This window comes from Sus scrofa, chromosome 8 (assembly GCF_054392235.1).
Source record: "Sus scrofa isolate SSC_HxYL_T2T_F1_AM1 chromosome 8, Sscrofa_HxYL_maternal_Yorkshire_Landrace_v2.0, whole genome shotgun sequence".
In the NCBI taxonomy this organism is placed as follows: Eukaryota; Metazoa; Chordata; class Mammalia; order Artiodactyla; family Suidae; genus Sus; species Sus scrofa.
In genome coordinates, this window is record NC_139390.1 from 7,317,693 (window position 1) to 7,331,757 (window position 14,065).

At 47.0% G+C, this 14,065-nt stretch overlaps 1 protein-coding gene across 1 annotated transcript in view; it reads right to left on the reverse strand.

Annotated features, from left to right (window-relative positions):
• Positions 1-4,838: 4,838 nt before the first annotated feature.
• Positions 4,839-14,065, reverse strand: part of HS3ST1 (heparan sulfate-glucosamine 3-sulfotransferase 1) — a 33,406-nt gene continuing 24,179 nt past the window's right edge. The window contains exon 2 of the mRNA XM_021101019.2: positions 4,839-6,215. Within this exon, the coding sequence (XP_020956678.2) occupies positions 5,172-6,107 (936 nt within the window). The 5' untranslated portion in view covers positions 6,108-6,215 and the 3' untranslated portion in view covers positions 4,839-5,171. The remainder of the gene's footprint in view (positions 6,216-14,065) is intronic.

Consider the following 14,065-nt stretch of genomic DNA (forward strand, 5'->3'; position numbering starts at 1 on the left):
GATCACCCAGAGCTCCTGGCTCCACTTGCTTGTTCTCTCAGGTCACCTAACTGGGGAAACTGGGGGGAATGGAGAAAAGATCTGGATATGGGGTGAACTGAAGACCCAAGGCCATTTCTTACATCAAAACACTTCAGCCAAGCATCTCAATTAGAGAGATTCTACAGTGTTGATCCTCATCCCGTCTGCCACTTGAAGAGCTCTGCTGGGTTGCTCTGCTCTTTGTCTCAAGCTCAGACTTCCTAAATGAACACCTGCTGGTAAGGAACACGTATCACATGCCCCTTTATCAGGTCCCCAACACACTTTGCTTGAAGATGATCAATCTGGAAACAGTCTCTCTTTGCATCTTCCCATTCCAGATGCTCATCATTTCTACCTGACAGACGCACACTTGTGCTTAATTTCTTCTCCCCATTACCCACAACTACGTGGACTGAAGCCCAGTAAATCATGGACATTGGGCGCTGAACTCAAGTCGTAACAATCAGTCAATGGCTCTGGCATTTTGGGCAGGTCCTTTAGCCTGTGAGTTTGTTTCCCCCACTGTACAATTAGGAGTACTGTGCCATTTCCTAATTTGCAGAACTGCCATATGGAATAGAACATATTTAGAATACCAAGCACATAGCAGGTAGGCAAAACATGGTAGTTATTTTTATACGGCAGACACACCTGCACAGGGAGTCAGAGAGACATGGGTTCCTGCTAAGTAAGCTTTCCCCACTTGGAAAGCAGTTGTCAAGGCCACTGTGTCTGACACAGAGTGAGTTCCCAATAGGTTGAATCCAGCCCCATGCACGGTGAACAGTGTCTTGCCTGCATCTCTCTACCTCTTTCCCCTTCCCCGGCACCACTGTCTTGATTCCTCAGGGGACCCTTGTACTGAATGCTCTGCTCATACCCGTTGCCTCCTGTCCTGTGCTCCAGCCCTATGGCCATTCCTCCAGTAAGACTTCCTGTGGAAAGACCAGGATCCTGTGGCCCACAGGCTAAGTGACCTGTGTCACAGCTCTGCCATGCAACCCTTTGGGGAAAATTTCTCACCTCTTACAACTCTGGAGTAATGGCATAATGAAAGACGTCTCTGTCATCTCTCATCTTCTGTTTATGACCCTGAACTCCAACAATCCCCATCTCGAGGACAACAGCCCACACTCCCCGCCCCAGAGTGAGCGGTCTTCATCTCTTTCTTCTAAAACAATGATGGCAGGTCCATTTCCTATGGACCAGCACTCTCCTCTCTATAATGGGGCTAGTTGATTCCTCCCAGGATGTTCTTGAATTCAGTGAGAAAGAACCAAACACACCACACTGGCTGATCTGTACACAGTTAAAGCCACCTCCTTTCCTAGCCTTTCCGTGCTTTTTTTCTTTTTTTTTTTTTTAAATTTAAACACAGAGCAGCCTTCCTAGCCCGTCCATGTTGCTAATTTAAACACAGAACAGTTAATGTCCTTTGCTCTTGCATTAATCTTTTCCCACTCCTGAGAGCTTAATACCATGCTAAGCACAGAGTAGGGGCTCTAAAGAAAAAATACAGTCTTAGTAAATACCCGAACCCTTGGCAGGGATCTCGGTTTCCGGTCCTGTGAGCAGCAGGCACCCGGTGCATTGTCCTCTTCTGCCCTCTATCTCCCTCCCGCTGAGTAAAGCCTCCCAGCATAGAAAGAGCAAGGCACCCCGTGCTCTGAGGCACACCATCATTTTTGCTAAAATAGAAAATGTGCAGGCTGTGAGTTGATAGCCAAAGAGTGTTGACAGGATTTCAGCACTATCTGATTTCTGGAGGAAGGAAAGAGACCACTGTGACTCAGAAGCCTCCAGGGAAATGAAGAGTCCAAATACAACAGCAGAGGCTCTACTCCAAGGCTCTCAGCCACCCCTTTGGAGGGCTGGCACCCAAAGGCTCCTAGGTCCTAGGCTACTCTGGAGCCTGGGCCAATCATGGAGGCAACCTCACTCCCTCCCATCAGCACATCTTTCTCTTTGTTATAGGCTTAGTATCAGGCCTGTCTGGAGAGAGATCAGGTGCTCATGTGACTCCTAAGTTATTGCATCTGGGCCTCCATGAAGGAGCACCCTGGCCCCCTGCAGGGCCTCCTCTGAATTTGACAGTGCCCAGCTGAGATGCAAGGGCCTGGGCTAGGTGTGAAGCAATGGCTTCATACAGCCCGTGCTTTCCAAATGGCTGGGTGCCATAAATGGATGAAAACAGCCATAAGGACCCCTGAGCCCTTGCCCAGGGTAGACCCCCATGAACACATCTTTAGTTAAGACCCACGCCCCAAACCAGCAATTATTGAATTTATACCTACTGATCATTTAAAACTAGCCCAGCCCCTACCGCCAGCTGTGTCTTCCCCAGCAGCTGGATCTTGTCTCCTGTGCTTGTCCTCCCCTCCTCCACTGCCACCTGCCACCTCCTGACCCCACAGAGCAGGCTTTGAGCACACCATCCCCATGAGGGCACAGACATGCATAGGTATTTTGCAAAGAGCATCCTATTAGGAGTCAGAGAACTCTCTGGAATCTCCACTCTGTCACCCATCTCCTGGGCAACCTTGATAACTCAATTTCAGTTCTGTGGGTCCCGCTTTTTTTTTTTTTTTTTTTGGTCACACCTGCAACATGTAGAAGTTCCCCAGCGGCCAGGGATCAAACCCAAGCCGCAGCTGTGGCCATGCTGAATCCTTAGCCTCTAGGCCACCAGGGAACTCCTCACATACTCAGTCTTGAGTGGGTGAGATAAAAGCAAGAGCCAATGATGTGCTACAGCGGGGGGAGTGCTCTGCAGGTGACAAAGTACTGCATGAACAGGGAGCTGGCTGTATCTGGCAGCTCTCTCTGCTGTCTGTGAAAGGCCCAGGGTGGGGCATGGGCCAGGCCAAGGGCAGGCCAGGCTGCAGCTGCAAAAGCATAACCCAAATGACTCACTTGATAACACGGCTGAGCAAGCCTCAGGCTCATTCTCGCCCCTTCCCTCTGTTGCAGACACACCTCCTGGGATGGGAGACATCTGGCACCAGGGAAGGAATATGCCAGGAAGACTGGCTCTGAGGCTGGGTCTTTCCATTTGCGTTCAGAAAAAGTTGGGTAGAAAAAACCAAACCTACAGAAAACCCGTGTTTTGGCCCTAAGTGCACTTACAGCTCTGACTAAGAGTCACTATGAACTTGGGCAAGATCCTTAACTTCTTTGTGCTCATTTCTTCCTCTTTGAACTTGGGCTGAACATTCCTTCATTCCTGGGGTTGCTTGGGGGAAATTTCAATGAGTTCTTATCTCTCATGTCTAGTTCGCTCCTCTGCCTTAAGCAGAAACTATGTCAGGAGATGGGTTTACTTTGCTTGCTTGCATTTTTTGTTTCACTGTAATGAATATAGTGTGCATTCATAATAAGAAAAAAAATCTGATTTATTTCATTCTGTAAAAGGCTGACTGAATGAAGAATGCATGAGAAACCTGAGGCTCAGAGGGGCGGATGTGGCCACTTTTAACAGCTCTGCAGTTCAGGGCAGAAGTGAAACTGAAAAGAGGCCTCATGAGGGTATTTCTTATCCTCTGTCCCCTGCCTGACACTTCTCTCTTTTCAATTTCAACCCATGGGAATTTAAATTTCCTTTCACCTTCAGGACTCCAAATTGAGAACTCATTTTTATGTTTATTATTATTAATTTCCTTTTTGAGGGCCACACCTGTGGCATATGGAAGTTCCCAGGCTAGCAGTCCAATCAAAGCTACAGCTGCCAGCCTACACCACAGCCCCAGCAATGCCTGATCCAAGCTGGGACTGCTACCTATACCACAGCTCATGGCAATGCCAGAACCTTAACGCATTGAGTGAGGCCAGGGATCGAACCCACATCCTCCTGGATACTAGTCTGGTTCGTTACTGCTGAACCACAGTGGGAACTCCTGGGAGTTAATTTTTAAACATTTACCTGCCTGTGTTTCAAAGCATATGGAGTCTATGCTTATAACTGCCTATTGACCTTTTGGGAAATAGATTAATAGACTCACAACCCAACCAAACGGTTGTGCCTTTAGCTAGCTGTTCACAGAATCTGAAAGATGGGGACAGACATGGATTTTGCAATATCTCTTTTCTTTCCTTTTTTTTTTTTTTTTGTCTTTTGTCTTTTTAGGCCTGCGCCCTCGGCATATGGAAGTTCCCAGGCTAGGGGTCAAATCAGAGCTATAGCTGCTGGCCTACACCAGAGCCACAGCAACACCAGATCCAAGCCGCATCTTCGACCTACACCATAGCTCACGGCAATGTCGGATCCTTCATCCACTGAGCAAGGCCGGGGATCGAACCCACGACATCATGGTTCCTAGTCAAATTCATTTCCGCTGAGCTAAGGTGAGAACTCCTCTCTTTTCTGTTCTTAGTGGCTTTTTGGAGACCCACTGCCACCTCAGGCAAAGTGCACAGCCTCAAGATCATTCTGAAGGTCAACGGTTTGATTCCCTTTATTGTAGTTTCTGCTATTGCTGCAGCTGGAAGTAAGTGTATGCATTCTTTGAAGCAAGCTGGTTACTACTTCTCCAGCCTAAATTGCTCTGTCCACTTGGAGTTTACACAGAATTAAAATCCACACTCAAGTGCCTGCTGAAGTTGGGAACAGGTGAAACTGTCACCTCCACGAATACGAGGGGTTCTCAGTGAAGACAAATCTCACAATGCAAGTAAAAAGTAAATCTGATGACCCCAGTGAGACACTAAAATTTTAAAAAGGCAATGAAGAAAAGGAGAGCAGCGGAGAGGAACATAATAGCTATGAAAAAGTTTTTCTAAGTAACCGTGATTATGCAATGAGTGAACACAGACAGCTCTTTTGAGTTGGGGGCAAGTTCATTATATTCAAAAAAGACAGCGTCTCCAGAATTTTTTTTTCTCTGCAGTGAAATATTTTAGTTCCTTCATATAGACATATTACACAATGTTAACAACCATGAAAAACAATACAAAATGCCCTCAATTTAACAAGTAGAAAAATATAACTAGTATATATGGCAATTGTGAATCTAATACTGTACAGAAGTACTTTATGGATTTTACAAATAAATTATAGCTTAAATGTCCTCTTAAAATTCTTTTCTTTTTTCTCCACCTAGTGTACACCACAATTTACAACTGGAAAAGTTCTGAGCCTAGCTTATCACAAATTAGTGCCAGTCAAATGTTCTGCCCACAAGCTCGAAAAATTTCTTATTTGGCTCATGAAAATATTCGTGCAGTTTATTGAGGAGTTTGGGGTCGATCTGGGGGTGCGCCCGGCCTTTGGACTCATGTAAGCAGCGGTCCCGGCCGCCGTCCCGCAGGCAGTAAAAGCCCTTGGTTTTGTTAAAGTAGAAGTTCGAGGCGTTGATCTGCGGCGACAGCATCAGGAACCTCTCGACCTTCTGGATCTCAGGAAAAGGGTCCCTGATGAGGCGGTCGCCATCCACGATGTGGATGCGGCGCAGCGGGAAGAAGCGCAGCCAGTTCTGCATGTGCACGTGGTACAGGCTTCGATTGAGGGCCTTGTAGTCCACGTTGAGGCGGCCGTCGCGCACCAGGAACTCCTCGATGGACGGGTAGGGCTTGTGCTTCTGCACGTGGTTGTAGAACACTTGGGTGTAGTCGGACAGCACGCGCTCCGACGGGTCCCGCAGGATGAGCAGCAGCCGGATGGACGGGTTCATGCGGTGGACCCGCTCAGGCACTTTGGGCGACGTGAAGTACGCGGGGGTCTTTTCAACCGTGAGCTGGTGCGGGTAGGAGAAGGGCATCTGGCTGAGGTACCAGTCCAGGCCTTGGCTGTAATGCTCCTCCCAGTCGAAGAAGTGCACCTCGTTCTCCGCAGCAGCCACGTCGGGATGCAGGCTGAGCATCTCCAGCAGCGCGCGGGTCCCGCCCTTGCGCACGCCGATGATGATGGTCTGCGGCAGCTGCTGGATGGAGCCGTTGGGGGCCGCGCTGTCCCAGACCTCATCCTGGAGGGTCGCCGCTTTCCGCACAAGCTCCTGCTGGCTCGGCCTGGCCCCGGGCATGGCGGGGCGGCAAGGCACCAGCTGGAGCTGAAGGACCAGCATCACCGCGCCCAGGAGCAGCGCGGCCATGCTGGACACCACCGTGGCTTCACTGGGCCGGGCGCCGCTGGCTCATGAAGCGCTGCGCAGGGGATGCCTCCAGATCAGTGACTCATGGGTGTCACGGGCCTCTGATTACTAGGAAACAAAGGGGGACATTATTAACTCAAATAAATATTGGGCTTAATCAGGCTGACAATTCTGTTGTCTTGGGCACTACAATCACTTCCTTGGGGCTTTCTCTGTTGCTTTATCCTGTGGAGCAGGGGTGGCAAGGAGTTTTTGTACAAGACAAGATAGTTTTAGGCTTCTGGAGACGGATACGCTGTCTCCATGGCAACTCCAGCTATGCTGTTTTGCGCTACATCACCCATAGACAATACACAGAGAAATGGGTGTGGTTGTGTTCCAATAAAACTTTATGGATATTGAAATCCGAATTTCATATAACTTTCATGAGTCATTCAATATTTTCTTCTTTGGATTTTTTTTTTTCCCCCAAACATTTGTATGTTTTGCATTCTGTTGGCACAAAAACAAGGCCAGTGAAATATCTGTGAGCCGCCAGCCCTGGGCAGAGGAGATAGTATAGATAGAGAAGCAGGCGTTGATCTGCTTCTCCAACCTCAGGGTCTCCTGATCTAACAGGGCAGAAAAACCTATTTGAAAGACTGACTGGTTAGTTCTGATTCTCCCTCTTCCTTGCACCCAGTTCTTGCTATGGCCTCATTGCGAGGGGAGTGTGCTCCCCAGGAAACTGACTAGGGTTTGGCCGATGGCATGTGGGCAGAAACAAGGCGCCAGTCCCCAGCCGAGGCCTCATCAGGGCTGTATGTTTCCACAGGTGCTCCTGCACTTCTGCCATTGCCATGGGAAGATGGTGCCCTGGCCAGCTAGTCCCAGGAGGAAGAAGGGAGACCTGTGCAATAGAGCCACCCCATCTGTCCGCTGTGTGCAAACCAGCCCCCTCCCTCGTGAGTAAGAATGAGATTTTAAGCTCAATCAATAGCTTGTGATTTTTAAGTTCTGAGTTTTGAGGTGTTTGTATGACAGCACATATTTAGCAACGGTTAACCGATCCAACCTGACTGCAGGCCTCAGGGCTGTCTATGCTATGATTATAGTTTAGAAAGGCTACTGCGAGCACCTACATTCATTCATTTTGCCTGAAACCATTAGGGGTGGCTTCCGAGCAAGGGAAATGTTTGAAGTGGGCCTAGAGGGATAAACAGGTGAGGTTACTGGAAAGAGCAGAAAACCTTCATGTAGGCGACACGGTTCGCTTAATAAAGTGGTCTGGCAGAGTATAAGGCAGAAGGGCAGGACAGAGATGAGAGTCTTGCCCACGGACACGAAAATGCAGTCCATTTCCAAAGTCGCAGCCCACATTTCACACTCTGAATGCAGAACCCTTCCCATGAACTGTCCCCTTTACGCCTTCTCCTCTTCTTTACTGACCTGAGCTTGATCACCTTGAGGCATTCAAGTCCCTCAGGGACACAGACACCGCTGGGCTGGACAGCATGGGATTCCCAGAGACAGACAAGCCATGGCCCATGCTCTTAGGGGGCTGATAGACAGCAACCTGTGCTCAACCCTCTCCCAGAAAGTGAGATTGGAAAGTCTCTTTTAAGTCATCTCTGGCCAGACAGGGTTTGGGAAGAGTTGGAGCCAGGCCCAGTTTGGGGACCATGGGATTTACAGAGCCTGAAAAAGGTTTTCTACCAAGTGGGCCCATCATCCTCTTTATGCCAGCTTTAAAATTCATCTGATTAGCTTAAAACATGTCCAGAAGGTACAAACGAGGCACAACAAGCAGGGCGTCCATGTTTACCATCAAGCCAGTTGACCCCTCCCTCAGATGCCAGCAGGATCAGCTGCTTTGAAAAATCTATATTCGAGACCCAGCAATTAAAAAACTGGAAACCTATGGAAAATCACAGAACACTGGAAGAGGGACTTGCAAAGTCACCTGTCATAATTATTCAGGAGAAGGAAAGAAAAAAAATTTTAAGGAGGTCGGGCCGAGGTAGGTAGAGCTCAAGGTTGGCCTTACTGACTGGATGAGCTCAAGTTAATGGGCCCTGCTTTGGTTGAAGGAATGCTTTCATGTGTTTCGGGGAGGTTCCATATCCTTCTCCACTGCTCCAGTGGATGGACCAAAGGGACCGGCTGCACTTGCCTTCTACGTAAGTGTTTGCGGTATGCATGTGTGCCTACGTGCTTGTGTGTGTGCATGTGTGTTCGTGAGCAGGGGGTGGGGGATGAAGTGAGGGAGAGAAAAGCTTCTCTCCACTAAGCACCTGTGCTCCTTGTGGTGGGCCTGGTCCTCCCTCCCAGCTCCCAGCTCTGCATCTAGACTCAGGAAACCATCCCATCAGGCAAACACCTAAGGGATGGAGTCCGAGGCCGGATCTAAAATTCATCCTGACTCTTCATGCTCTTTCCACCCTGGTAGCAGGCCTCTCGGTTAGCACCGTGCACATCTGAGATCTTGGTCCTAAAGGGGAATGACCAGCAGGCAGCAGGGAGGAGAAAGGAAATATGTTTTGTCCTTTACAAAAACAAAGCAAAAAATAAAAACACCCCCCACCCCGCCGCGAAGCAACTGAAAACCTGGCCGGTTTGTAGTTTGAAAGCTCCTCATTTCTCATTTAATAGTTTTTCAAAATGTGTATTTGCTTATTCTAAGCAATCTACATTCCATTTCAAAAATAGTTGCGGTATATGGAAAAAAGTAGCTTAAGTCCCATATGTGCACATGCTATATATATATATTTATATATATATGCACACACACATATAATATATACATATGTATATACACATAAAATATAGCTAAAGTTTTCATATGTATGTGTATATATGTCTGTGTTTATATACATACTTTTACATCTAAATATATACACACACATATATTTGTACATCTAAATAGATTTAAGATGCATTACACACACATAGTGGTCATTGGAGAGTCAAGTTTTTCCTGCTGTAGTTTGATAAAGTGAATTTGTCAGTGGAACAGTCAGAATTGCTGTGCCTTTTAGTAACACTCTTAGCAAAGGAAAGACCCCTGAGCTCAGGTGAACCTGTGAGCCAGGACGTCTGGGCCACCATGACCTTGACAATGGAATTATGAGCAACAGAGAAGAAGGGTGTCATTTTAAGTGCCTGCTTTCTGGTTTATGGGTGAGGAGGCCCAGCGGTGACCAGCCAAGGTCACATAGAAAATCTGAGTCTAGAATTTGTGGTTCCTGAGCGCCCATTCTGTACTCTCTCCGCTATTATTGCTGTCTTCCCAGCATGTGGTCTTAAAATAATAATGGTATTTTGGGGGTCCTGAAGCAGAGAACGCCCCTACAACTCTACCTAGCAATGACAAGTCCCAGCCACCAATCCGGAATAATCAGCTGATACACAGAATCAGCTGATACACAGGGGTCAAAGCTCATTCCTTAGTTCTACTCAGTAAGAGTCTGAAAGAATTACACAGGCTATGGCTTAGCCTCGGTTTCCTCATCCACACAGTGGTAAATAATTCCACTGGCCTCAAATGGTTATTTAGGGATTGAAATGAGATGGGTTATCCACATTTTCCGACAAAAAAGTTATATGAATCACATACGCCGTTTTCTTCATTTATCCAACAAACACTTACTGAATTTATGCGACACATCCAGCATTCTAGCTAAGTTATGAGATGAATTCCGCACTTTCACCAATACCTTCTTCCCCCCTACAATATCAATCAAGGTGCCTTACCCATAGGAGTTATGCAGCAGCAAATGAGGTGTAGAAATAAAAGTATAACCTGCAGTTTTGCTGCATTCTCAGAAAAACTCACATCTCCACAGGCAATCAAGAGATGCTCGGGAAAGCAACAGTAACCATTTTCCAAGGTGGTAAGAACCACTATTTACTTATGCCTCTGACACTTAGCCATATCTCGTCTTGTGACAAATAACACCGTATTGTTACCCCCCCTTTTTTTGGCCATGCCTGAAGCATGTGGAAGTTCATGGGCCAGGTATTGAACCTGTGCCACAGCAGTGACCAGAGCCACAACAGTGACAAAGCCAGCTCCCTAACCCCCTGCACCACACGGGAACTCCCTTCTTGAAAATGACACACATATGCACTTGTACATTTCCCAGGAAGCCCATGCGAAAGGGGATATTTTCTGTAACCCAGTTTGTCCAAAAGGCTATCATTTCAACACCTATTTACTGTATAAAATTGAGATATTTTGCATTTTTTTTGTTTGAGGTATTCAGAATCCAGTGTGTATACATTTACTTTTAAAGGACATCTCAAGGACAACAGTGGCTGCTAGCGACTCAAGTGGACAGCACAGAAGCCTGAGCAGTTGCCATTCTTACTCTGAAAGCTCTTTAATTGTGGGAAGTGCCTTCTTAAGAATAAAATTCTCCAAGTAAACTAGGTACTAACCAAGGGAATCTTCTGGAAGTCTGTCTAGGGCCCTGAGCTGGCCCTGGCACAAAGACTGTGCAACAGCACCTGGGGCCTGGGCCACATTTTCCCCAAAAGCAATAAGGGCAGCTGCCACCTGCGGCACTTGCTACAAGGCAGATGCTAGGCTGGGGACTTTGTAGAGTGCAATTTCTCCAGAGAAGTGGGACCCTTACAAGAAAGTGAGGGCTCAGGGGAACGGAGCAGTTTGAATGGAATGTTCGAAGCAGAATTAGGATTCAAATTCAGCCTGAACAGGCAAAGCCAGTAATCCCACTGCCCAGGACACAGGTGGTCACACCCAGAATCAGTGTAGGAGCAGTTTAGTTACTGGGCTCCTTGCTGTGCCTCTCAGTTCTGGACCACCATGCTTGGCACTGCTTCTGTGATGAGGAACAGGAGTGCATGGAAGGGCCCAGACTTGGTAGAATGAGCATCACAAGCCCTTCCCTTTGTACATGGGTTAAAAGTTCCCCAAGAGAGATCCAGCCCCCTCTCTGTTCACTCCCTTTTATCAGGGAGGCTGTTTGCTTCCCCCTGCAGTGATAAATCAAGTCTGGAGTTTCAAGAATTCCAAACATCAGAGTCTTCCCCATTAGCAGCAATAGGCTTCCTTGGGACCCACTATGAAGATGCTGACTGCATGCCAGGCACAAGGAACCCTCGCGAGAGGACACAGGATTTTCCAGATGGTGGTTCCCTTGCACTAGGAATTAAATCAAAGTCCTTTTCAGGCCAGGGAGGAACTAGGATGGGTCTGGCCCGCCCTTCCCGCCTCATCCACTCCTTTAAGCCAGACCCTGACCTTTCTGTTCATTTGAACACACCAAGCTCACACCAGCTCTGGGCCTTAGCATTGGCCGCCCCCTTTCCAGGATGCTTGCCCCAGGCTTTCCGGGGCTGGCTCTCTCTTGTTAGTTAGATTTTATTTCAGATGCAGGCTTTCCCCACAACATCAGACTGCCTGGTCTCCTTTAATCACTTTCTTTCCCATCTTTTTTTATATTCCTCATGTACTATCCAAAATTATATTTGCTTGTTTACAGGCTGCCTCTCCACCCAACAATGTCAATTCTGAGCTTCCTTATCTGTCCTGCCTCCCTCGGCTGCGTCCTCCGGGGCTTGGCGTGATTGCTGGTGCACAGAAGGGGCCAGAGATTCTGTTTGCTGAATGAACACATTGAGTGCAGTGGAACATTAGGCAAAGGACCGAAGGCACGGAGAAAGGCTTTTAATTCAATAGAAAGACAAACTTAACAGTTGGTCTTGCTATGAAAAAGACTGGGTCTCTTTGCTGTACAGTAGAAATTGTCAGAACGTTGTCAATCGATTATACTTTAATAAAAAAAGTAAAAAATAATTTAAGAAAAGATTTGGTGTATGTATTTAAAAAAAACAAAGAAAAAAAAACAAACAGGGTCAAAAGGGCCAAAAGGTAGTGAGGTTTTCCTCCCTAGAGATTAAGCAGAATCCGGATGTTGAAAGAAGAACACAAAACTTCTAATAGCGATTGGACAAGATCACCTGAGAGTCTAAAATATTACTTTCATGAAAAAAGGAGGGGCAGCAGTGAAATAACCCTTCAAAAATATTTGAATTTTCTCAAGTCTTCTTACATAATTCACATCATGACCTAGATTTTAACTGTAATGAACACAATACTTTTTCTTTTCCTTTTTTTTTTTTTTTTCGCCTTTTAGGGCTGCACCTGCAGCATATGGAAGTTGCCAGGCTATGGGTCGAATTAGAGCTGCAGCTGTCGGCCCACACCACGGCCATAGCAATGCGGGGTCCCAGCTGCATCTGTGACCGACACCAAGGCCGGATCCCCAACCACTGAGCAAGTCCTGAGACTGAAACTGCATCCTCATGGATACTAGTCAGATTCATTTCCGCTGCACCACAGCAGGAACTCCAACACAAGAAATCTGATCTAAGTCCCAACACCTGAACATACCTGTGTATAAAATGAAATCACTAGCATCGTTTCACAAGAGGGAAATTCTATGCATCAGGCACACGATGCCTGTGGTCCCTCCGTCTGCAGGGAAAGCTTCCCAGCCCCTCAAGAGAAGACAGTGACCCCACTGGCACAGGCAATCATCTCCTTGGATAAAGGGAGACTCTAAACAAGGAACGACTGGCCAGCGGGGACCTGCTGTGTGGCATAGAGAATTCTCTACCCAGTGCTGGGTGATCATGAACCTGAAGGAGAATGGATGTGTTTACGTGCAGAACTGAATCACTCTCATGTACAGCGGAAGCGATCACGCCCTTGTAAACCAATTCTCCTTCAATAAAACTTCAAAGAGTGGGGAAAAACCGCGGGACACAAGTCATCTAAGGGATCTGACAAAACGGACAGAAAGGGAGAGACTATTTTGTGATCGTCCACTGTGTGTCGGGCGGTTGGTAGGAATGATTCCTTCTAATACTTGTAACAATGCAAAGAGGTGGTTCTTCCTCTTTATGCATTTTTTTATCATTTTATCTATCATATATATATGATGATTTTACACTGGACAGCTCCAGGCTAGACTTTTTTTTTTTTTTTTTTTTTTTTTTTTGCAGGGGGACGCCCATGGCATGCAGAACTTCTGGGCCAAGGATGAAATCCATGCCACGGCTGCAACCAGAGCCATAGCCGTGGCAATGCCAGATCCTTAAACCACCAGGAACTCTCAGGCTAGATTTCTCATAGCTAACTGACCTCAGATTAAGTTTCTCACTTCTCTGGGGCTCAGTGCCATTCTGTAAAATGGACTAAAACCTACTTCCTATGGATGCTATCGTGGCGAAATAAGATTACCCAAGCCAAAGAGATAGTGCAGAGCCTGGCACTCCGTAGGCAATCAACAAATGATGATGGCTTTTCCCCTCTCAACAGACATGGAAACAGGCTACCTTTAAATAACCTTCTCAGGGTCACAGAACCAGAAAGTGTGATAACTACAATTCTCACAGGCCATCGCTAAAGCTCGCCGTGCTGCTTCTCCTTTGGCTGGCCATGACTTCAGTGGGCAGTGGAGACAGCTTATGCAAGAGCATTATAAAATCACTTATATGTGGTCTCAAATAGGGCACGAACGGACCTGCCTACGAAACAAAAATAGACTCACAGACATAGAGCACAGACTTGTGGCTGCCAAGGGGGAGAGGGGTGGGAGTGGGATGGATGGGGAGCTTCGGGTTGGTGCATGCAAACTATTAGATTTGGAATGGATAAGCAATGAGGCCCTACTGCATAGCACAGGGAACTAACTATATCCAATCTCTTGGTATAGAACATGATGGAAGTTGGTATGAGAAAAAAATGTACGTATATGTATGACTGGGTCACTATGCTGTACAGCAGAAATTGACACAACATTGCAAATTAACTATAATACTTAGAAAAGCAGCAGAAAGGATGCAAGCCCTTGTGTGGCTATATACAAACGGTTTCTCTCCAAGCATCCCTGGGTGTTGAGCGATTTAATTTTCTGGAAGGTACTGACCCCCGTAGACAGCTGGACCAG